At 48.5% G+C, this 25486-nt stretch overlaps 2 protein-coding genes across 2 annotated transcripts in view; one reads left to right on the top strand and one right to left on the bottom strand.

The window, feature by feature from the left end:
- The window catches only part of LOC135513383 (dedicator of cytokinesis protein 1-like), a 1066221-nt gene that overhangs the window by 510496 nt on the left and 530239 nt on the right, over positions 1-25486 (bottom strand).
- Positions 1-25486, top strand: part of LOC135511833 (dedicator of cytokinesis protein 1-like) — a 513132-nt gene that overhangs the window by 60751 nt on the left and 426895 nt on the right. Inside the window, exon 11 of the mRNA XM_064933315.1 lies at positions 10781-10887. Within this exon, the coding sequence (XP_064789387.1) occupies positions 10781-10887 (107 nt within the window). The remainder of the gene's footprint in view (positions 1-10780; positions 10888-25486) is intronic.

Below are 25486 nucleotides of genomic sequence, written 5' to 3'. Positions count from 1 at the left end.
ATCACTAGATTAATATATTACTAGATCACTAGGACACTAGATTAATAGATTACTAGATTGATAGATCACTAGGACACTAGATTAATAGATCACTAGGACACTAGATTAATAGATCACTAGGACACAAGATTAATAGATTACTAGGATACTAGATTACTAGATTACTAGGACACTAGATTAATAGATCACTAGGACACTAGATTAATAGATCACTAGGACACTAGATTAATAGATCACTAGGACACTAGATTAATAGATCACTAGGACACTAGATTAATAGATCACTAGGACACTCCATATATTACTAGATTAATAGATCACTAGGACACTAGGACACTAGATTAATATATTACTAGATCACTAGATCACTCCATATATTACTAGATTACTAGATTAATAGATCACTAGGACACTAGGACACTAGATTAATATATTACTAGATCACTAGATCACTCCATATATTACCAGACTACTAGATTAATAGATCACTAGATCACTAGATTAATAGATTACTAGGATACTAGATTAATAGATCACTAGGACAGTAGATTAATAGATCACTAGGACACTAGATCACAAGATTAATAGATCACTAGGACACTAGATTAGATTAATAGATCACTAGATTAATAGATTACTAGATCACTAGATTAATAGATCACTAGGACACTAGATTAATAGATCACTAGGACACTAGATTAATAGATCACTAGGACACTAGATTAATAGATCACTAGGACACTAGATTAATAGATCACTAGGACACAAGATTAATAGATTACTAGGATACTAGATTACTAGATTACTAGGACACTAGATTAATAGATCACTAGGACACTAGATTAATAGATCACTAGGACACTAGATTAATAGATCACTAGGACACTAGATTAATAGATCACTAGGACACTAGATTAATAGATCACTAGGACACTCCATATATTACTAGATTAATAGATCACTAGGACACTAGGACACTAGATTAATATATTACTAGATCACTAGATCACTCCATATATTACTAGATTACTAGATTAATAGATCACTAGGACACTAGGACACTAGATTAATATATTACTAGATCACTAGATCACTCCATATATTACCAGACTACTAGATTAATAGATCACTAGATCACTAGATTAATAGATTACTAGGATACTAGATTAATAGATTACTAGGATACTAGATTAATATATTACTAGATCACTAGATTAATAGATCACTAGGACACTAGATTAATAGATCACTAGGACACTAGATTAATAGATCACTAGGACACTAAATTAATAGATCACTAGGACACTAGATTAATAGATCACTAGGACACTAGATTAATAGATCACTAGGACACTAGATTAATAGATCACTAGGACACTCCATATATTACTAGATTAATAGATCACTAGATCACTAGGACACTAGGACACTAGATTAATATATTACTAGATCACTAGATCACTCCATATATTACTAGATTACTAGATTAATAGATCACTAGGACACTAGGACACTAGATTAATATATTACTAGATCACTAGATCACTCCATATATTACCAGACTACTAGATTAATAGATCACTAGATCACTCCAGTTTTACAGACTAGCTGATGTAATATTGGAACATAAGGGTCTGTTTTTGTTATACATCCATGGGTTTAGTTTGAAGCGTCTACCTGAGATGTTCGTCCTTATTCACTAGCGTCCTGTTCTACATTCATGAAGCTGAGCTGTTCAACTGCTCACGCAGAACAAATTCTAGCCTACGTTGACTGAATGTTCAATATGTTGTTCTGACGCTATGTGTTTTGGGCCCAGCATACAGTATGTGACATGCAGAACTGTGGCTGGGCCCAAATTGGGTCCTGAGCAAATTGCTGCACTACAGAGGGAATGGGGTGCCCGCTGTACTGCACTACAGAGGGAATGGGGTGCCTGCTGTACTGCACTACAGAGGGAATGGGGTGCCCGCTGTACTGCACTACAGAGGGAATGGGGTGCACGTTGGGAAGGGTCATGTGACCAGACATGTCTGTATTAGTGAAGGGTCATGTGACCAGACATGTCTGTATTAGTGAAGGGTCATGTGACCAGACATGTCTGTATTAGTGAAGGGTCATGTGACCAGACAGGTCTGTATTAGGGAAGTGACTTTGGGACATTGTCCTGTCTAAACTCTGTACTGGAAGGACATGACATTTTGTCCATAATGCCTTGCGGTTAAGGGTATGCTGTCCCTCTGAAATGGTTTCTACGTTTTAAAGGGCATATTCAGAGGAACACATCACAGTGGTTATTGTGCTATTGAAAAAGCTCATCTCAATGTACAGCATTCCACAGACATCACTATCTGACCACCTCTCTACCCAGACAGACTGGCTAGTCCCTATCTGACCACCTCTCTACCCAGACAGACTGGCTCATCACTATCTGACCACCTCTCTACCCAGACAGACTGGCTAGTCACTATCTGACCACCTCTCTACCCAGACAGACTGGCTCGTCACTATCTGACCACCTCTCTACCCAGACAGACTGGCTCGTCACTATCTGACCACCTCTCTACCCAGACAGACTGTCTAGTCACTATCTGACATCCTCTCTACCCAGACAGACTGGCTAGTCACTATCTGCCCCCTCTCTCTACCCAGACAGACTGGCTAGTCACTATCTGACCACCTCTCTACCCAGACAGACTGGCTAGTCACTATCTGACAACCTCTCTACCCAGACAGACTGGCTCGTCACTATCTGACCACCTCTCTACCCAGACAGACTGGCTAGTCACTATCTGCCCCCTCTCTCTACCCAGACAGACTGGCTCATCACTATCTGACCACCTCTCTACCCAGACAGACTGGCTAGTCACTATCTGACCACCTCTCTACCCAGACAGACTGGCTAGTCACTATCTGACCACCTCTCTACCCAGACAGACTGGCTAGTCACTATCTGACCACCTCTCTACCCAGACAGACTGGCTAGTCACTATCTGACCACCTCTCTACCCAGACAGACTGGCTCGTCACTATCTGACCACCTCTCTACCCAGACAGACTGGCTAGTCACTATCTGACCACCTTTCTACCCAGACAGACTGGCTAGTCACTATCTGACCACCTCTCTACCCAGACAGACTGGCTAGTCACTATCTGACCACCTCGCTACCCAGACAGACTGTCTAGTCACTATCTGACATCCTCTCTACCCAGACAGACTGGCTAGTCCCTATCTGACAACCTCTCTACCCAGACAGACTGGCTAGTCGCTATCTGACCACCTCTCTACCCAGACAGACTTGCTAGTCGCTATCTGACCACCTCTCTACCCAGACAGACTGGCTAGTCCCTATCTGACCACCTCTCTACCCAGACAGACTGGCTAGTCACTATCTGACCACCTCTCTACCCAGACAGACTGGCTAGTCACTATCTGACCACCTCTCTACCCAGACAGACTGGCTCATCACTATCTGACCACCTCTCTACCCAGACAGACTGGCTAGTCCCTATCTGACCACCTCCCTACCCAGACAGACTGGCTAGTCCCTATCTGACCACCTCCCTACCCAGACAGACTGGCTAGTCCCTATCTGACAACCTCTCTACCCAGACAGACTGGCTCGTCACTATCTGACCACCTCTCTACCCAGACAGACTGGCTAGTCCCTATCTGACATCCTCTCTACCCAGACAGACTGGCTCATCACTATCTGACCACCTCTCTACCCAGACAGACTGGCTAGTCACTATCTGACCACCTCTCTACCCAGACAGACTGGCTAGTCACTATCTGACCACCTCTCTACCCAGACAGACTGGCTAGTCACTATCTGACCACCTCTCTACCCAGACAGACTGGCTCGTCACTATCTGACCACCTCTCTACCCAGACAGACTGGCTAGTCGCTATCTGACCAAGTTGCACAGTCGGAAGCCCCGCCTAATTCTATAATTGTATTTTAAAACTAACCTTTAGCCACACTGCTAACCTCATGCCTAACCTTAACCACACTGCTAACCTCATGCCTAACCTTAGCCACACTGCTAACCTCATGCCTAACCTTAGCCACACTGCTAACCTCATGCCTAACCTTAACCACACTGCTAACCTCATGCCTAACCTTAGCCACACTGCTAACCTCATGCCTAACCTTAACCACACTGCTAACCTCATGCCTAACCTTTAGCCACACTGCTAACCTCATGCCTAACCTTTAGCCACACTGCTAACCTCATGCCTAACCTCAACCACACTGCTAACCTCATGCCTAACCTCGACCACACTGCTAACCTCATGCCTAACCTCAAACACATAGCTAACCTCATGCCTAAACCTCAAACACACTGCTAACTTCATGCCTAACCTCAAACACACTGCAAACCTCATGCCTAAACCTCAAACACACTGCTAACCTCATGCCTAACCTTAACCACACTGCTAATCTCATGCCTAATTTAACTACTCTGCTAATCTCATGCCTAACCTCAACCACACTGCTAACCTCATGCCTAACCTCAACCACACTGCTAACCTCATGCCTAACCTCAAACACACTGCTAACCTCATGCCTAACCTTAGCCACACTGCTAACCTCATGCCTAACCTTAAGTTAAGACCGTTTTTGATAAATCATTACATTATAGCCCATTTTGATTTTGCAGCTTGGCCATATAGCGGGAACTGCCAGACTGGGCCTGATGGGAGAAGTCATTATAAACAGGAAACTCTCTCTCTCTCGGTTGTGGTTAGAGGGGATTGTTCAGAGTGACAGTCATTATAGAATGGATGTTTCGGCGGTTGTCGTTCTTCAAGTTCAATGATACCGAATTCCAAGCTGCAGACTAGTAATTAATATCAAAGTCTTGTTCTCATTCTGACGGTATCGATAGTCTAAGAGTTTAACCACGTGGTATGGTTAAAAGATTCAGCAATGGTCTTACAACCTTTGTACTCCCGTGATTGAGAGAAACATGGTCTGCAACCTTTAGCAATCTCGTAATTGAGGTAAGCTCGGTCTGCTGATAATTTCTCAAAGTTGGGTTTTATTCGAAGTGGCAGAAGAGGGCTGTTCCAGGATGTCTTACCCTAACTGGGCTCAGGGGCGGTCCAGGATGTCTTACCCTAACTGGGCTCAGGGGCGGTCCTCCGATTTAGTTCAAATCAAAATAGAATTGTGTTTTTCTTCATTAAACAGTCCACAATCATATTATACAAACAGTATCATACTCACTCATTCATCTTACACAACAATTAGATGTAAACCTCATATCTGAGGCTATTATATAAACAGCGTTATGGTAATGTGGCCACACCGTCTCCCATGAGCTTCCCCGAGTTGTGACAAACGGACCAGTTCGTAGCTGGATTCTTCAACCATCTTCTATATTTTCTCTGGAACATGAAATTTGTTCGTACGTCAAGTTCTGTGAGGTGGAAGGATTTCCTTTGTTCTTCATGAAAAACTACTCTCTATAACTGTGTGTCCATGAGGTCTTCTCAGGAATTTACGACCTCTGACCACAGCAGCCAAGTTGAAGGAGGCAAGGGGGAGGCAGGGAGAGGGGGATGGGGTTGCTATACCCAAAGAGGCCAATGTCATGACACCTCCCTCCCTCCTCTTCTCCTCTCCTCCTCTCCTCCCTTCCTCCTCTTCTATCCTCCTCTTCTATCCTCCTCTTCTATCCACCTCTCCTCCCTCCCTCCTCTTCTATCCACCTCTCCTCCCTCCCTCCTCTTCTATCCTCCTCTCCTCCCTCCCTCCCTCCCTCCCTCCTCTTCTATCCTCCTCTCCTCCCTTCCTCCTCTTCTATCCTCCCTTCCTCCTCTTCTATCCTCCCTCCCTCCTCTTCTCCCTCCCTCCCTCCCTCCCTCCCTCCCTCCCTCCCCCTCCCTCCCTCCCTCCCTCCCTCCCTCCCTCCCTCCCTCCCTCCCTCCCTCCCTCCCTCCCTCCCTCCCTCCCTCCCTCCTCCCTCCCTCCCTCCTCCCTCCCTCACTCCTCTTCTATCCTCCTCTTCTCCCTCCCTCCCTCCCTCCCTCCCTCCCTCCCTCCCTCCCTCCCTCCCTCCCTCCCTCCCCCTCCCTCCCTCCCTCCCTCCCTCCCTTCCTCCTCTTCTATCCTCCCTTCCTCCTCTTCTCCCTCCCTCCCTCCCTCCCTCCCTCCCTCCCTCCCTCCTCCTCTTCTATCCTCCTCTTCTCCCTCCCTCCCTCCCTCCCTCCCTCCCTCCCTCCCTCCCTCCCTCCCTCCCTCCCTCCCTCCCTCCCTCCCTCCCTCCCTCCTCTTCTATCCTCCCTTCCTCCCTCTCGTCCCTCCCTCCCTCCCTCCCTCCCTCCTCTTCTATCCTCCCTCCTCCCTCCCTCCCTCCTCTTCTATCCTCCTCTCCTCCCTCCCTCCCTCCTCCTCTCCTCCCCTCCCTCCCTCCCTCCCTCCCTCCCTCCCTCCCTCCCTCCCTCCCTCCCTCCCTCCTCCCTCCCTCCCTCCCTCCCTCCCTCCCTCCCTCCCTCCCTCCTCTTCTATCCTCATCTCCTCCCTTCCTCCTCTTCTATCCTCCCTCCCTCCCTCCCTCCCTCCCTCCCTCCCTCCCTCCCTCCTCTTCTATCCTCCACTCCCCTCCCTCCCTCCCTCCCTCCCTCCCTCCCCCTCCCTCCCTCCCTCCCTCCCTCCCTCCCTCCCTCCCTCCCTCCCTCCCTCCCTCCCTCCCTCCCTCCCTCCTCTTCTATCCTCCACTCCTCCCTCCCTCCCTCCTCTTCTATCCTCCTCTTCTACCTCCCTCCCCGCCCTCCCTCCCTCCCTCTCCTCCCTCCCCCTCCCCCTCCATCCTCTTCTCCCTCCCTCCCCCTCCCTCCCTCCTCTTCTCCTCTCCATCCTCTTCTCCCCTGGTCTCCTGTTCCCCACGGTGTCCAGTCTTAATGCCAGAAAACACCTGAATACAAAGTTGAAACAGTGTCATTTTCCCCACCTGCTGTGTCCCTGGCTTCTTTTCTAATCACAGATTACAGTGTTCTGCTGGCCTTTCTGTGTAGCTGTGCTCTCTACTTTCCACCCATCTCCCGTTTCCTGTCACTTGCCAGCGCCGGCAGGGCAGAGCTGTTCTATCAGAGCCGAAGGAAAGGAAGGTGGAGGGCCAAGCTTTCTGCTTTTCTTCCGCACCGACAGAAGAGCAGGGGATTAGTTGCTCCAGTTGTCAACACAAACCTGGCTGAGGAGAAGAGAGGGATGAATTGAGGCCACGCTGAGAATGTTTCATCCCTTGCCAAACGCTTGCCTCCAACGGCAGCAAGCAGAACTTCAGTACCCGTCCTCTAGCGAAGGAGACACCCCCTCATCCCTCATCCCATGAATGTGCTTTCCTCAAGAGAACATTTTCCTCAAAGGATATATTGCCTACAAAATACGGTCAATTCAATGTCCATGTTGTTAACAGGATGTAGTTGTATGTAATACCCATGTTGTTAACATGATGTAGTTCTATGTAATACCCATGTTGTTAGCATGATGTAGTTCTATGTAATACCCATGTTGTTAACAGGATGTAGTTGTGTTCTATGTAATACCCATGTTGTTAACATGATGTAGTTCTATGTAATACCCATGTTGTTAACAGGATGTAGTTGTATGTAATACCCATGTTGTTAACAGGATGTAGTTCTATGTAATACCCATGTTGTTAACATGATGTAGTTCTATGTAATACCCATGTTGTTAACATGATGTAGTTGTATGTAATACCCATGTTGTTAACAGGATGTAGTTCTATGTAATACCCATGTTGTTAACAGGATATAGTTCTATGTAATACCCATGTTGTTAACAGGATGTAGTTGTATGTAATACCCATGTTGTTAACAGGATGTAGTTGTATGTAATACCCATGTTGTTAACATGATGTAGTTGTATGTAATACCCATGTTGTTAACAGGATGTAGTTGTATGTAATACCCATGTTGTTAACAGGATGTAGTTGTATGTAATACCCATGTTGTTAACAGGATGTAGTTGTATGTAATACCCATGTTGTTAACAGGATGTAGTTGTATGTAATACCCATGTTGTTAACATGATGTAGTTGTGTTCTATGTAATACCCATGTTGTTAACAGGATGTAGTTCTATGTAATACCCATGTTGTTAACATGATGTAGTTGTATGTAATACCCATGTTGTTAACAGGATGTAGTTGTATGTAATACCCATGTTGTTAACAGGATGTAGTTCTATGTAATACCCATGTTGTTAACATGATGTAGTTGTGTTCTATGTAATACCCATGTTGTTAACATGATGTAGTTCTATGTAATACCCATGTTGTTAACAGGATGTAGTTGTGTTCTATGTAATACCCATGTTGTTAACAGGATGTAGTTGTATGTAATACCCATGTTGTTAACAGGATGTAGTTATATGTAATACCCATGTTGTTAACAGGATGTAGTTGTATGTAATACCCATGTTGTTAACATGATGTAGTTGTATGTAATACCCATGTTGTTAACATGATGTAGTTCTATGTAATACCCATGTTGACAGGATGTAGTTGTGTTCTATGTAATACCCATGTTGTTAACAGGATGTAGTTGTATGTAATACCCATGTTGTTAACATGATGTAGTTGTATGTAATACCCATGTTGTTAACAGGATGTAGATGTATGTAATACCCATGTTGTTAACAGGATGTAGTTGTGTTCTATGTAATACCCATGTTGTTAACATGATGTAGTTGTATGTAATACCCATGTTGTTAACAGGATGTAGTTGTGTTCTATGTAATACCCATGTTGTTAACAGGATGTAGTTGTATGTAATACCCATGTTGTTAACAGGATGTAGTTCTATGTAATACCCATGTTGTTAACATGATGTAGTTGTGTTCTATGTAATACCCATGTTGTTAACATGATGTAGTTGTGTTCTATGTAATACCCATGTTGTTAACATGATGTAGTTCTATGTAATACCCATGTTGTTAACATGATGTAGTTCTGTGTAATACCGTGGGTTCGTCATGTCAGTACACTGTCGTCACACACATACAACATGGGTTGAAGGCTGTATACAGGGAACTGTTGGTAGCCTGTAACAGTCTGTCATTTTCAACAGCTATGTTGCTCACTCACTATGACACCGGCTATGTTGCTCACTCACTATGACACAACAACTATGTTGCTCACTCACTATGACACAACAACTATGTTGCTCACTCACTATGACACAACAGCTATGTTGCTCACTCACTATGACACAACAGCTATGTTGCTCACTCACTATGACACAACAGCTATGTTGCTCACTCACTATGACACAACAACTATGTTGCTCACTCACTATGACACAACAGCTATGTTGCTCACTCGCTATGACACAACAGCTATGTTGCTCACTCACTATGACACAACAACTATGTTGCTCACTCACTATTACACAACTACTATGTTGCTCACTCACTATTACACAACAACTATGTTGCTCACTCACTATGACACAACAACTATGTTGCTCACTCACTATGACACAACAGCTGTGTTGCTCACTCACTATGACACAACAGCTATGTTGCTCACTCACTATGACACAACAGCTATGTTGCTCACTCACTATGACAACGGCTATGTTTCTCACTCACTATGACACAACAACTATGTTGCTCACTCACTATGACACAACAACTATGTTGCTGACTCACTATGACACAACAGCTATGTTGCTGACTCACTATGACACAACAGCTATGTTGCTGACTCACTATGACACAACAGCTATGTTGCTCACTCACTATGACACAACAGCTATGTTGCTCACTCACTATGACACAACAGCTATGTTGCTCACTCACTATGACACAACAGCTATGTTGCTCACTCACTATGACACAACAGCTATGTTGCTCACTCACTATGACACAACAACTATGTTGCTCTGGAACTAAGGCCACCAACTCAGTGGAGACGTCACCATCTGACATGGACATTGGATTCAATGAATGACTACAGCCTCTGAGCTAATAAAACTCTGCTCCTATTGTACCTTTCTGTTGTTTTGTTATTGTTTGTCTTTACAGTAAACTGTTCACAGAGTTCATGCTGTCTGTCTTTACAGTAAACTGTTCACAGAGTTCATGCTGTCTGTCTTTACAGTAAACTGTTCAGAGTTCATTCTGTTGTTGCTTGTCTTTACAGTAAACTGTTCACAGAGTTCACGCTGTTTGTCTTTACAGTAAACTGTTCAGAGTTCATGCTGTCTGTCTTTACAGTAAACTGTTCACAGAGTTCATTCTGTTGTTTGTCTTTACAGTAAACTGTTCACAGAGTTCATGCTGTCTGTCTTTACAGTAAACTGTTCACAGAGTTCATTCTGTTGTTTGTCTTTACAGTAAACTGTTCACAGAGTTCATGCTGTCTGTCTTTACAGTAAACTGTTCACAGAGTTCATGCTGTTTGTTTTTACAGTAAACTGTTCAGAGTTCATGCTGTCTGTCTTTACAGTAAACTGTTCACAGAGTTCATTCTGTCTGTCTTTACAGTAAACTGTTCAGAGTTCATTCTGTTTGTCTTTACAGTAAACTGTTCAGAGTTCATTCTGTTTGTTTTTACAGTAAACTGTTCACAGAGTTCATACTGTCTGTCTTTACAGTAAACTGTTCACAGAGTTCATGCTGTCTGTCTTTACAGTAAACTGTTCAGAGTTCATTCTGTTTGTCTTTACAGTAAACTGTTCACAGAGTTCATGTTGTTTGTCTTTACAGTAAACTGTTCAGAGTTCATTCTGTTTTTTGTCTTTTCAGTAAACTGTTCACAGAGTTCATTCTGAAGGTTCCTCTGGGTCGTCTGGTCAAACAGAAGCTACACTGCCTCATCGACATCGTCCACAGTGATCTCTTCACACAGCATGGTAAGAACTACACTACTCAGCACCATCTCTGCCAGCCCTACACACAGAGCGCCAAACAGCCCCACGCACAGAGCTCCAAACAGCCAAGCTCTGCACGCTGAAGCCTCGACCTTGAAGCTCTGCACAGCCAAGCCCCGCACGCTGAGACCCACACACAATGAAACCCCAACACGCCCGTCTCCAGTGTGCCATGTTAAGGTGTAACAGGGTTATGTCAGGGTGGTGCTACAGTCAGTCCTGTTGTCTCTGTGTCAGAGAAGACCCCACCACACTAATCCATTTAATCTATTCTAGATCATTCTGTCAGCTTGATAGTCTCTCTCCTTATCTACCTCTATGCTCTCTCTGTTCCTCTCTTCCCCTTCCCTTCTCCCCATCTTTCTTCTCTCTCCATATCTCTCTTCCCTCCTCTCCTTCTCTCTCTCCATATCTCTCTTCCCCCCTCTCCTTCTCTCTCTCCATATCTCTCTTCCCCCCTCTCCTTCTCTCTCTCCCTATCTATCCCCCCTTCTCTCTCTCCATATCTCTTCCCCCCTCTCCTTCTCTCTCTCCATATCTCTCTTCCCCCCTCTCCTTCTCTCTCTCCATATCTCTCTTCCCCCTCTCCTTCTCTCTCTCCCTATCTATCCCCCCTTCTCTCTCTCCCTATCTCTCTTCCCCCTCTCCTTCTCTCTCTCCCTATCTATCCCCCTTCTCTCTCTCCCTATCTATCCCCCTTCTCTCTCTCCGTATCTCTCTTCCCCCTCTCCTTCTCTCTCTCCGTATCTCTCTTCCCCCTCTCCTTCTCTCTCTCCGTATCTCTCTCCCCCACTCTTCTTCTCTCTCTCTCTTTCCCCCTCTCCTTCTCTCTCTCTCTTCCCCCTCTCCTTCTCTCTCTCTCTCCCCCCTCTCCGTATCTCTCTTCTCGATCTCTTTCTCCGTCTCTCTTCCCCTCCTCTCCTTCTCTCTCTCTTCCCCCTCTCCTTCTCTCTCTCTTCCCCCCTCTCCTTCTCTCTCTCTTCCCCCTCTCCTTCTCTCTCTCTCTTCCCCCCTCTCCTTCTCTCTCTCTCTTCCCCCTCTCCTTCTCTCTCTCTTTCCCCCTCTCCTTCTCTCTCTCTCTCTTCCCCCCTCTCCTTCTCTCTCTCTCTTCTCCATCTCTTTCTCCGTCTCTCTTCCCCCTCTCCGTATGTCTCTCTGTTCCCCCTCTCTCTTCCCCCTCTCCGTATGTCTCTCTCTCTTCCCCCCCTCTCTCTCTTCCCCCTCTCCGTATGTCTCTCTCTCTTCCCCCTCTCTCTCTTCCCCCCTCTGCATCTGTCCCCCTCTCTCCGTATGTCTCTCTCTCCCCCTCTCTCCGTATGTCTCTCTCTTCCCCCTCTCTCCGTATGTCTCTCTCTTCCCCCTCTCTCTGTATGTCTCTCTCTTCCCCCTCTCTCTGTATGTCTCTCTCTTCCCCCCTCTCTGTATGTCTCTCTTCCCCCTCTCTCCATATGTCTCTCTCTTCCCCCTCTCTTCGTATGTCTCTCTCTTCCCCCCTCTCTCCGTATGTCTCTCTCTTCCCCCTCTCTCCATATGTCTCTCTTCCCCCTCTATCCGTATGTCTCTCTCTTCCCCCTCTCCCCCTCTCTCCCCCTCTCTCCATCTCTCCCCTCTCTCTCCGTATGTCTCCATCTCTCCCCTCTCTCCGTATGTCTCCATCTCTCCCCCCTCTCTCTGTACGTCTCCATCTCTCCCCCCTCTGTCAGCCACCATGTGTTAGTTGAACATGGCAGGAAGTTGAGGAAGGTGTCCGTGTTGTTCTGTAATGTACCATGTCAGGCTGCTCTGTGTTAGAGGGGAGGATTTAAACCTTCCTGCCAAGCAGCCCTGAAGGTAATGGATGTTGACCAGAGTGGCTGGTCCTCCATACAGCCTACTGTGGAACACGCTAGCCCTGCGTTAGTGTCTGTGTGTGGGGTTAGTGTCTGTGTGTGAGGTTAGTGTCTGTGTGTGTGGGGTTAGTGTCTGTGTGTGGGGTTAGTGTCTGTGTGGTTAGTGTCTGTGTGTGGGGTTAGTGTCTGTGTGTGGGGTTAGAGTCTGTGTGTGGGGTTAGTGTCTGTGTGTGGGGTTAGTTTCTGTGTGTGGAGTTAGTTTCTGTGTGGTTAGAGTCTGTGTGTGGGGTTAGAGTCTGTGTGTGGGGTTAGAGTCTGTGTGTGGGGTTAGAGTCTGTGTGTGGGGTTAGTGTCTGTGTGTGGGGTTAGTGTCTGTGTGTGTGGTTAGTGTCTGTGTGTGGTTAGAGTCTGTGTGTGGGGTTAGTGTCTGTGTGTGTGGTTAGTGTCTCTGTATGTGCTGACTGGTCTAATGTAGATGGATGAGGACAGACCCACTGACTGGTCTAATGGAGATGGATGAGGACAGACCCACTGACTGGTCTAATGTAGCTGGATGAGGACAGACCCACTGACTGGTCTAATGTAGATGGATGAGGACAGACCCACTGACTGGTCTAATGTAGATGGATGAGGACAGACCCACTGACTGGTCTAATGGAGATGGATGAGGACAGACCCACTGACTGGTCTAATGTAGATGGATGAGGACAGACCCACTGACTGGTCTAATGTAGATGGTTGAGGACAGACCCACTGACTGGTCTAATGTAGATGGATGAGGACAGACCCACTGACTGGTCTAATGTAGATGGATGAGGACAGACACACTGACTGGTCTAATGGAGATGGATGAGGACAGACCCACTGACTGGTCTAATGGAGATGGATGAGGACAGACCCACTGACTGGTCTAATGTAGATGGATGAGGAGAGACCCACTGACTGGTCTAATGTAGATGGATGAGGACAGACACACTGACTGGTCTAATGGAGATGGATGAGGACAGACCCACTGACTGGTCTAATGTAGATGGATGAGGTCAGACCCACTGACTGGTCTAATGTAGATGGATGAGGACAGACCCACTGAATGGTCTAATGTAGATGGATGAGGACAGACCCACTGACTGGTCTAATGTAGATGGATGAGGACAGACCCACTGACTGGTCTAATGTAGATGGATGAGGACAGACCCACTGACTGGTCTAATGTAGATGGATGAGGACAGACCCACTGACTGGTCTAATGTAGATGGATGAGGACAGACCCACTGACTGGTCTAATGGATATGGATGAGGACAGACCCACTGACTGGTCTAATGTAGATGGATGAGGACAGACCCACTGTCTGCCCAAAGCACTGGTCTAATGTAGATGGATGAGGACAGACAGACTGACTGGTCTAATGTAGATGGATGAGGACAGACCCACTGACTGGTCTAATGTAGATGGATGAGGACAGACCCACTGACTGGTCTAATGTAGATGGATGAGGACAGACCCACTGACTGGTCTAATGGAGATGGATGAGGACAGACCCACTGACTGGTCTAATGGAGATGGATGAGGACAGACCCACTGACTGGTCTAATGGAGATGGATGAGGACAGACCCACTGACTGGTCTAATGTAGATGGATGAGGACAGACACACTGACTGGTCTAATGTAGATGGATGAGGACAGACCCACTGACTGGTCTAATGGAGATGGATGAGGACAGACCCACTGACTGGTCTAATGGAGATGGATGAGGACAGACCCACTGACTGGTCTCATGTAGATGGATGAGGACAGACCCACTGACTGGTCTAATGGAGATGGATGAGGACAGACCCACTGACTGGTCTAATGTAGATGGATGACGACAGACCCACTGACTGGTCTAATGTAGATGGATGAGGACAGACCCACTGACTGGTCTAATGTAGATGGATGAGGACAGACCCACTGACTGGTCTAATGTAGATGGATGAGGACAGACCCACTGACTGGTCTAATGGAGATGGATGAGGACAGACCCACTGACTGGTCTAATGTAGATGGATGAGGACAGACCCACTGACTGGTCTAATGCAGATGGATGAGGACAGACCCACTGACTGGTCTAATGCAGATGGATGAGGACATACACACTGACTGGTCTAATGGAGATGGATGAGGACAGACCCACTGACTGGTCTCATGTAGATGGATGAGGACAGACCCACTGACTGGTCTAATGTAGATGGATGAGGACAGACCCACTGACTGGTCTAATGTAGATGGATGAGGACAGACCCACTGACTGGTCTAATGGAGATGGATGAGGACAGACCCACTGACTGGTCTAATGGAGATGGATGAGGACAGACCCACTGACTGGTCTAATGGAGATGGATGAGGACAGACCCACTGACTGGTCTAATGGAGATGGATGAGGACAGACCCACTGACTGGTCTAATGTAGATGGATGAGGACAGACCCACTGACTGGTCTAATGTAGATGGATGAGGACAGACACACTGACTGGTCTAATGTAGATGGATGAGGACAGACACACTGACTGGTCTAATGTAGATGGATGACGACAGACCCACTGACTGGTCTAATGCAGATGGATGAGGACATACACACTGACTGGTCTAATGTAGATGGATGAGGACAGACACACTGACTGGTCTAATGTAGATGGATGAGGACAGACCCACTGACTGGTCTAATGCAGATGGATGAGGACATACACACTGACTGGTCTAATGTAGATGGATGAGGACAGACCCACTGACTGGTCTAAAGGAGATGGATGAGGACAGACCCACTGACTGGTCTAATGTAGATGGATGAGGACAGACCCACTGTCTGCCCAAAGCACTGGTCTAATGGAGATGGATGAGGACAGACCCACTGACTGGTCTAATGCAGATGGATGAGGACATACACACTGACTGGTCTAATGTAGATGGATGAGGACAGACCCACTGACTGGTCTAATGGAGATGGATGAGGACAGACCCACTGACTGGTCTAATGTAGATGGATGAGGACAGACCCACTGACTGGTCTCATGTAGATGGATGAGGGAAACAACAGCCGGTTCTTTCTATTGGAACTCTCTCTGTGTGCTTTCTACTGACCTCTCAACCAATTAGAAATGACAGGAAATGACACCATGAAACAGGCCTCCAGCTTCGACTCCAAGGGAGAGCTGACTTGGTTGCCAATGGATACACAACAACGCATCTAGGAGTATCAGGTTTATAACCCTACATCTAGGAGTATCAGGTTTATAACCCCATTATAACCCTACATCTAGGAGTATCAGGTTTATAACCCCATTATAACCCTACATCTAGGAGTATCAGGTTTATAACCCTACATCTAGGAGTATCAGGTTTATAACCCCATTATAACCCTACATCTAGGAGTATCAGGTTTATAACCCCATTATAACCCTACATCTAGGAGTATCAGGTTTATAACCCCATTATAACCCTACATCTAGGAGTATCAGGTTTATAACCCTACATCTAGCAGTATCAGGTTTATAACCCCATTATAACCCTACATCTAGGAGTATCAGGTTTATAACCCCATTATAACCCTACATCTAGGAGTATCAGGTTTATAACCCTACATCTAGGAGTATCAGGTTTATAACCCTACATCTAGGAGTATCAGGTTTATAACCCCATTATAACCCTACATCTAGGAGTATCAGGTTTATAACCCTACATCTAGGAGTATCAGGTTTATAACCCCATTATAACCCTACATCTAGGAGTATCAGGTTTATAACCCCATTATAACCCTACATCTAGGAGTATCAGGTTTATAACCCCATTATAACCCTACATCTAGGAGTATCAGGTTTATAACCCCATTATAACCCTACATCTAGGAGTATCAGGTTTATAACCCCATTATAACCCTACATCTAGGAGTATCAGGTTTATAACCCCATTATAACCCTACATCTAGGAGTATCAGGTTTATAACCCCATTATAACCCTACATCTAGGAGTATCAGGTTTATAACCCCATTATAACCCTACATCTAGGAGTATCAGGTTTATAACCCCATTATAACCCTACATCTAGGAGTATCAGGTTTATAACCCTACATCTAGGAGTATCAGGTTTATAACCCCATTATAACCCTACATCTAGGAGTATCAGGTTTATAACCCCATTATAACCCTACATCTAGGAGTATCAGGTTTATAACCCCATTATAACCCTACATCTAGGAGTATCAGGTTTATAACCCCATTATAACCCTACATCTAGGAGTATCAGGTTTATAACCCCATTATAACCCTACATCTAGGAGTATCAGGTTTATAACCCTACATCTAGGAGTATCAGGTTTATAACCCCATTATAACCCTACATCTAGGAGTATCAGGTTTATAACCCCATTATAAACCCATTTCCCCCATTATAAACCCATAATAACCCCATGTCCCTATTATAAACCCATGTCCTCATAATAACCCCATGTCCCTATTATAAACCCATGTCCCCATAATAACCCCATGTCCCTATTATAAACCCATGTCCCCATAATAAACCCATGTCCCTATTATAAACCCCATGTCCCTATTATAAACCCATGTCCCCATAATAAACCCATGTCCCTATTATAAACCCATGTCCCTATTATAAACCCATGTCCCTATTATAAACCCATGTCCCCATTATAAACCCATGTCCCTATTATAAACCCATGTCCCCATAATAAACCCATGTCTAATATGTACCAACCCTCTAGTCTAATATGGGCCAACCCTCTCAGCTAATATGGGCCAACCCTCTCAGCTAATATGGGCCAACCCTCTAGTCTAATATGGACCAACCCTCTAGTCTAATATGGGCCAACCCTCTAGTCTAATATGGACCAACCCTCTAGTCTAATATGGGCCAACTCTCTAGTCTAATATGGACCAACCCTCTAGTCTAATATGGGCCAACCCTCTCAGCTAATATGGGCCAAACCTCTAGTCTAATATGGGTCAACCCTCTATTCTAATATGGGCCAACCCTCTATTCTAATATGGGCCAACCCTCTAGTCTAATATGGGCCAACCCTCTGGTCTAATATGGGCCAACCCTCTAGTCTAATATGGACCAACCCTCTAGTCTAATATGGAACAACCCTCTTGTCTAATATGGACCAACCCTCTTGTCTAATATGGACCAACCCTCTTGTCTAATATGGACCAAACCTCTAGTCTAATATGGACCAACCCTCTAGTCTAATATGGGCCAACCCTCTGGTCTAGTATGGGCCAACCCTCTAGTCTAATATATTAAACCCTAGTGAATATGGACCAACCCTCTGGTCTAGTATGGGCCAACCCTCTGGTCTAGTATATTAAACCCTAGTGAATATGGACCAACCCTCTGGTCTCGTCTATTGAACCTTAGCCAGCCACTCCAGCAATGTGGATGGCCTGTCATTTCTGAAGTGCTTCTGTGTTTTTATCCCACACAAACAGATTACTTAGTGCCGTTCATCTAGCTGTGTGGGAGGACAAGAACGCTTGTCTCTCGTATGTGTGTGAGAGAGGGCGTTTGTGTGTGTGAGAGAGAGAGGGTGTTTGAGAGAGGGTGATTGTTTGTGTGTGTGTGAGAGAGGGTGAGTGTGTGTGTGTGTGTGAGAGGGCATTTGTGTGTGTGAGAGAGAGGGTGTGTGAGAGAGGGTGAGTGTGTGTGTGTGTGTGTGTGTGAGAGGGCATTTGTGTGTGTGAGAGAGAGGGTGTGTGAGAGAGGGTGAGTGTTTGAGGGTGTGTGTGTGTGTGTGTGTATATGAGAGGGTGTTTGTGTGTGTGTGTGAGAGAGGGTGAGTGTGAGGGCGTTTGTGTGTGTGTGTGAGAGAGGGTGTGTGTGTGTGAGAGAGGGTGTGTGTGTGAGAGAGTGTGTGTGTGTGTGTGAGAGAGGGTATTTGTGTGTGTGTGTGTGTGAGTGAGAGGGTGTCTGTGTGTCTGAGAGAGAGGGTGTGTGAGAGAGGGTGAGTGTTTGTATGTTTCCCATGGAGGGAGGGAGGGAGGGAATTTCAGCACTGGAAAGACGAGGTATTAAACACTGTAGACAATGAGCCAGAGTCCCTCAGATGGGAGATTTGTTTTGGTGTTTCAGCATCGGGATGATTACTCAACGGTGTCCCCTAACAGCACACAGCTTAGCTTTCTGTCCCGTACACCACAGATGGCACCACAACGTCAATCAATCAAATGTATTTATAAAGCCCTTCTATGTTTTACGTCAGCCGATGTCTCAAAGTGCTGTACAGAAACCCAGCCTAAAACCACAAACAGCATCAATGGAGAAGTGAATCACTATATATTTATATAGCCCTTCGTACATCAGCTGATATCTCAAAGTGCTGTACAGAAACCCAGCCTAAAACCCCAAACAGAAAGCAATGAAGAAGTAGAATCACTATATATTTATATAGCGGTGGTGGGTGCATTTGGTTCAGAAGCCCTGTTGTGGTGGGTGCACTTGATTCAGAAGCCCTGTTGGTGGTGGGTGCACTTGGTTCAGAAGCCCTGTTGGTGGTGGGTGCACTTGGTTCAGAAGCCCTGTTGGTGGTGGGTGCACTTGGTTCAGAAGCCCTGTGGTGGTGGGTGCACTTGGTTCAGAAGCCCTGTTGTGGTGGGTGCACTTGATTCAGAGGCCCTGTTGTGGTGGGTGCACTTGATTCAGAAGCCCTGTTGTGGTGGGTGCACTTGGTTCAGAAGCCCTGTTGTGGTGGGTGCACTTGATTCAGAAGCCCTGTTGTGGTGGGTGCACTTGATTCAGAAGCCCTGTTGTGGTGGGTGCACTTGATTCAGAAGCCCTGTTGTGGTGGGTGCACTTGATTCAGAATGGTCCCATTAGTCTGAACAGGCAAACTCCGCCTTCACAGCGGACCAGTAGAGTTGCGGCTCATTGAAGTGCACTTCTCTAATAAAATGAATACTGGTAACAGATCATGTCATTGATAATCATTTTCATAGCTGGTTCATTGAGCCAGCAAACTGGGTATAATGGCTATGGACTTACTATAACAATGGCTTAGTATATCAATACCTTCTGGCCAATCAGATGGCTCAAATCACAGCGCCTACTGCTTCCATGACCCCACAGCAAAGTCTGATACTAATTTAAAACCGCGACCTGAGAAACTCAACGACCACAGCAAACAGCTGCTTTTTAAACATTTATATGAGTGAGTTTATATTCGGTGCTGTCAACGACCACAGCAAACAGCTGCTTTTTAAACATTTATATGAGTGAGTTTATATTCGGTGCTGTCAACACTGTTTTTATTCAACACTTTTACAAACATAAAACACACTTTTCCCTACTTCCTGTCGCGTTGCAGTGAAATGAGTAGCCAAGTGCATCAAATAACTCATCATCCTCCTCTTCTCCCTGACCCTTGTCCCATCATCCTCCTCTTCTCCCTGACCCATGTCCCATCATCCTCCTCTTCTCCCTGACCCTTGTCCCATCATCCTCCTCTTCTCCTTCCTGACCCTTGTCCCTCCATCCTCCTCTTCTCCCTGACCCATGTCCCATCATCCTCCTCTTCTCCCTGACCCATGTCCCATCATCCTCCTCTTCTCCCTGACCCTTGTCCCATCATCCTCCTCTTCTCCCTGACCCATGTTCCATCATCCTCTTCTTCTCCCTGACCCTTGTCCCTCCATCCTCCTCTTCTCCCTGACCCATGTCCCATCATCCTCCTCTTCTCCTTCCTGACCCTTGTCCCTCCATCCTCCTCTTCTCCCTGACCCATGTCCCATCATCCTCCTCTTCTCCCTGACCCATGTCCCATCATCCTCCTCTTCTCCTTCCTGACCCTTGTCCCATCATCCTCCTCTTCTCCTTCCTGACCCTTGTCCCATCATCCTCCTCTTCTCCTTCCTGACCCTTGTCCCATCATCCTCCTCTTCTTCCTGACCCTTGTCCCATCATCCTCCTCTTCTCCTTCCTGACCCATGTCCCATCATCCTCCTCTTCTCCTTCCTGACCCTTGTCCCTCCATCCTCCTCTTCTCCCTGACCCTTGTCCCATCATCCTCCTCTTCTCCTTCCTGACCCTTGTCCCTCCATCCTCCTCTTCTCCCTGACCCATGTCCCATCATCCTCCTCTTCTCCCTGACCCATGTCCCTCCATCCTCCTCTTCTCCCTGACCCATGTCCCATCATCCTCCTCTTCTCCCTGACCCTTGTCCCTCCATCCTCCTCTTCTCCCTGACCCATGTCCCTCCATCCTCCTCTTCTCCCTGACCCATGTCCCATCAGCCTCCTCTTCTCCCTGACCCATGTCCCTCCATCCTCCTCTTCTCCCTGACCCATGTCCCATCATCCTCCTCTTCTCCCTGACCCATGTCCCATCATCCTCCTCTTCTCCCTGACCCATGTCCCTCCATCCTCCTCTTCTCCCTGACCCATGTCCCTCCATCCTCCTCTTCTCACTGACCCTTGTCCCATCATCCTCCTCTTCTCCCTGACCCATGTCCCATCATCCTCCTCTTCTCCCTGACCCATGTCCCATCATCCTCCTCTTCTCACTGACCCATGTCCCATCATCCTCCTCTTCTCACTGACCCATGTCCCATCATCCTCCTCTTCTCCCTGACCCATGTCCCTCCATCCTCCTCTTCTCACTGACCCATGTCCCATCATCCTCCTCTTCTCCCTGACCCATGTCCCATCATCCTCCTCTTCTCCCTGACCCATGTCCCTCCATCCTCCTCTTCTCACTGACCCATGTCCCATCATCCTCCTCTTCTCCCTGACCCATGTCCCATCATCCTCCTCTTCTCACTGACCCATGTCCCATCATCCTCCTCTTCTCCCTGACCCATGTCCCATCATCCTCCTCTTCTCCCTGACCCATGTCCCATCATCCTCCTCTTCTCCCTGACCCATGTCCCTCCATCCTCCTCTTCGCCCTGACCCATGTCCCACCATCCTCCTCTTCGCCCTGACCCTTGTCCCATCATCCTCCTCTTCTCCCTGACCCTTGCCCCATCATCCTCCTCTTCTCCCTGACCCTTGTCCCATCATCCTCCTCTTCTCCCTGACCCTTGTCCCATCATCCTCCTCTTCTCCCTGACCCTTGTCCCTCCATCCTCCTCTTCTCACTGACCCTTGTCCCATCATCCTCCTCTTCGCCCTGACCCTTGTCCCATCATCCTCCTCTTCTCCCTGACCCATGTCCCTCCATCCTCCTCTTCGCCCTGACCCATGTCCCACCATCCTCCTCTTCTCCCTGACCCTTGTCCCTCCATCCTCCTCTTCTCCCTGACCCATGTCCCATCATCCTCCTCTTCGCCCTGACCCTTGTCCCTCCATCCTCCTCTTCTCCCTGACCCTTGTCCCTCCATCCTCCTCTTCTCCCTGACCCATGTCCCATCATCCTCCTCTTCTCCCTGACCCATGTCCCTCCATCCTCCTCTTCTCCCTGACCCATGTCCCATCATCCTCCTCTTCTCCCTGACCCATGTCCCATCATCCTCCTCTTCTCCCTGACCCATGTCCCTCCATCCTCCTCTTCGCCCTGACCCATGTCCCATCATCCTCCTCTTCGCCCTGACCCATGTCCCATCATCCTCCTCTTCTCCCTGACCCATGTCCCTCCATCCTCCTCTTCTCCCTGACCCATGTCCCATCATCCTCCTCTTCTCCCTGACCCATGTCCCTCCATCCTCCTCTTCGCCCTGACCCATGTCCCATCATCCTCCTCTTCTCCCTGACCCTTGTCCCATCATCCTCCTCTTCTCCCTGACCCTTGCCCCATCATCCTCCTCTTCTCACTGACCCTTGTCCCATCATCCTCCTCTTCGCCCTGACCCATGTCCCATCATCCTCCTCTTCTCCCTGACCCATGTCCCATCATCCTCCTCTTCTCCCTGACCCTTGTCCCATCATCCTCCTCTTCTCCCTGACCCTTGTCCCTCCATCCTCCTCTTCTCCCTGACCCTTGTCCCTCCATCCTCCTCTTCTCCCTGACCCATGTCCCTCCATCCTCCTCTTCTCACTGACCCATGTCCCTCCATCCTCCTCTTCTCCCTGACCCATGTCCCATCATCCTCCTCTTCTCCCTGACCCATGTCCCTCCATCCTCCTCTTCTCCCTGACCCATGTCCCATCATCCTCCTCTTCTCCCTGACCCATGTCCCTCCATCCTCCTCTTCTCCCTGACCCATGTCCCTCCATCCTCCTCTTCTCCCTGACCCATGTCCCATCATCCTCCTCTTCTCCCTGACCCATGTCCCTCCATCCTCCTCTTCTCTCTGACCCATGTCCCTCCATCCTCCTCTTCTCCCTGACCCTTGTCCCATCATCCTCCTCTTCTCCCTGACCCATGTCCCTCCATCCTCCTCTTCTCCCTGACCCTTGTCCCATCATCCTCCTCTTCTCCCTGACCCATGTCCCTCCATCCTCCTCTTCTCCCTGACCCTTGTCCCATCATCCTCCTCTTCTCCCTGACCCTTGTCCCATCATCCTCCTCTTCTCCCTGACCCATGTCCCTCCATCCTCCTCTTCTCTCTGTTTGATCCCCAGGAAGGGCTGTTCTCTATCCTTCTCACTGTTGGTCCCTCCGGCCCCTAGCTTTCATTTTAACCACACCGCACTACCTCTAGATTGGAATGTCTGGGTTTAATAACATATGTTAATTTATCATTGACCTCTTCAGGTAACTCTCTCCATATGGATTTCCTACTGTCTGTCTATCTCGCTCTTTCTCCTTCTCTTACTCCCCCTCTCTCTCTCCCTCCCTCTCTCTCTCTCTCGCTCCCTCTCTCGCTCCCTCTCTCGCTCCCTCTCTCTCTCTCTCGCTCCCTCCCTCTCTCTCTCTCTCGCTCCCTCTCTCTCTCTCTCTCTCGCTCCCTCTCTCTCTCTCTCGCTCCTCTCTCTCTCTCTCGCTCCCTCTCTCTCTCTCTCGCTCTCTCTCTCTCGCTCCCTCTCTCTCTCTCTCGCTCCCTCTCTCTCTCTCTCGCTCTCTCTCTCTCGCTCCCTTTCTCTCTCTCTCGCTCCCTCTCTCTCTCTCTCGCTCCCTCTCTCTCTCGCTCCCTCCCTCTCTCTCTCGCTCCCTCTCTCTCTCTCTCGCTCCCTCTCTCTCTCTCTCGCTCCCTCTCTCTCTCTCTCGCTCCCTCTCTCTCTCTCTCTCGCTCCCTCTCTCCCTCTCGCTCCCTCTCTCTCCCTCGCTCCCTCTCTCTCCCTCTCTCTCCCTCTCCCTCTCTCCCTCTCTCTCCCTCTCCCTCTCTCCCTCTCTCTCCCTCTCTCCCTCTCTCTCTCGCTCCCTCTCTCTCTCGCTCCCTCTCTCTCTCTCTCCCTCTCTCCCTCTCTCTCTCGCTCCCTCTCTCTCTCTCTCTCTCGCTCCCTCTCGCTCTCTCTCTCTCTCTCGCTCCCTCCCTCGCTCTCTCTCTCGCTCGCTCGCTCCCTCTCTCTCTCTTTCGCTCCCTCTCTCTCTCTCTCGCTCCCTCTCTCTCTCGCTCTCTCTCTCTCTCTCGCTCCCTCTCTCTCGCTCCCTCTCGCTCCCTCTCTCTCGCTCGCTCCCTCTCGCTCGCTCGCTCCCTCTCTCTCGCTCGCTCCCTCCCTCTCGCTCGCTCCCTCCCTCTCGCTCGCTCCCTCCCTCTCGCTCGCTCCCTCCCTCTCGCTCGCTCCCTCCCTCTCGCTCCCTCTCGCTCGCTCCCTCCCTCTCGCTCGCTCCCTCCCTCTCGCTCGCTCCCTCCCTCTCTCTCGCTCGCTCCCTCTCGCTCGCTCCCTCTCTCTATTTCTCTTTCTCTCTCCCACTCTCTCTCACTCCCACTCTCTCTCACTCCCACTCTCACTCCCACTCTCTCTTTCTCGCTCTCTTTCTCGCTCTCTCTCTCGCTCTCTCGCTCTCTCGATCTCTCTCTCGCTCTCTCTCTCTTTCAATCCCACTCTCTATTTCATTTTCTCTCTCTCTTTCTCTTTCTCTCTCGCTCCCTCTCTCGCCCCCCCCCGCTCTCTCTCTCTCGCCCCCCCTCGCTCTCTCTCTCTCGCCCCCCCTCGCTCTCTCTCTCTCGCCCCCTCGCTCTCTCTCTCTCGCCCACCCTCGCTCTCTCTCTCTCGCCCCCCCTCGCTCTCTCTCTCTCTCCCCCTCGCTCTCTCTCTCCCCCCGCTCTCTCTCTCCCCCCCTCGCTCTCTCTCTCCCCCTCGCTCTCTCTCTCTCCCCCCTCGCTCTCTCTCTCTCCCCCCCTCGCTCTCTCTCTCTCCCCCTCGCTCTCTCTCTCTCCCCCTCGCTCTCTCTCTCTCCCCCTCGCTCTCTCTCTCGCTCTCTTTCTCGCTCTCTCTCTCGCTCTCTTTCTCGCTCTCTCTCTCGCTCTCTCGATCTCTCTCTCGCTCTCTCTCTCTTTCAATCCCACTCTCTATTTCATTTTCTCTCTCTCTTTCTCTTTCTCTCTCTTCTCCTCTCTCTCTCGCCCCCCTCGCTCTCTCTCTCTCGCCCCCCCTCGCTCTCTCTCTTCGCCCCCCTCGCTCTCTCTCTCTCTTCCCCTCGCTCTCTCTCTCTCGCCCCCTCGCTCTCTCTCTCGCCCCCTCGCTCTCTCTCTCTCGCCCCCCTCGCTCTCTCTCTCTCGCCCCCCTCGCTCTCTCTCTCTCCCCCCCTCGCTCTCTCTCTCTCGCCCCCCTCGCTCTCTCTCTCTCGCCCCCTCGCTCTCTCTCTCTCGCCCCCCTCGCTCTCTCTCTCTCGCCCCCTCGCTCTCTCTCTCTCGCCCCCTCGCTCTCTCTCTCTCGCCCCCTCGC

This window comes from Oncorhynchus masou, chromosome 24, assembly GCF_036934945.1.
Source record: "Oncorhynchus masou masou isolate Uvic2021 chromosome 24, UVic_Omas_1.1, whole genome shotgun sequence".
NCBI lineage: Eukaryota > Metazoa > Chordata > Actinopteri > Salmoniformes > Salmonidae > Oncorhynchus > Oncorhynchus masou.
Note: the sequence above shows the minus strand (reverse complement) of the source record. Positions and strands in the feature narration are given on the sequence as shown.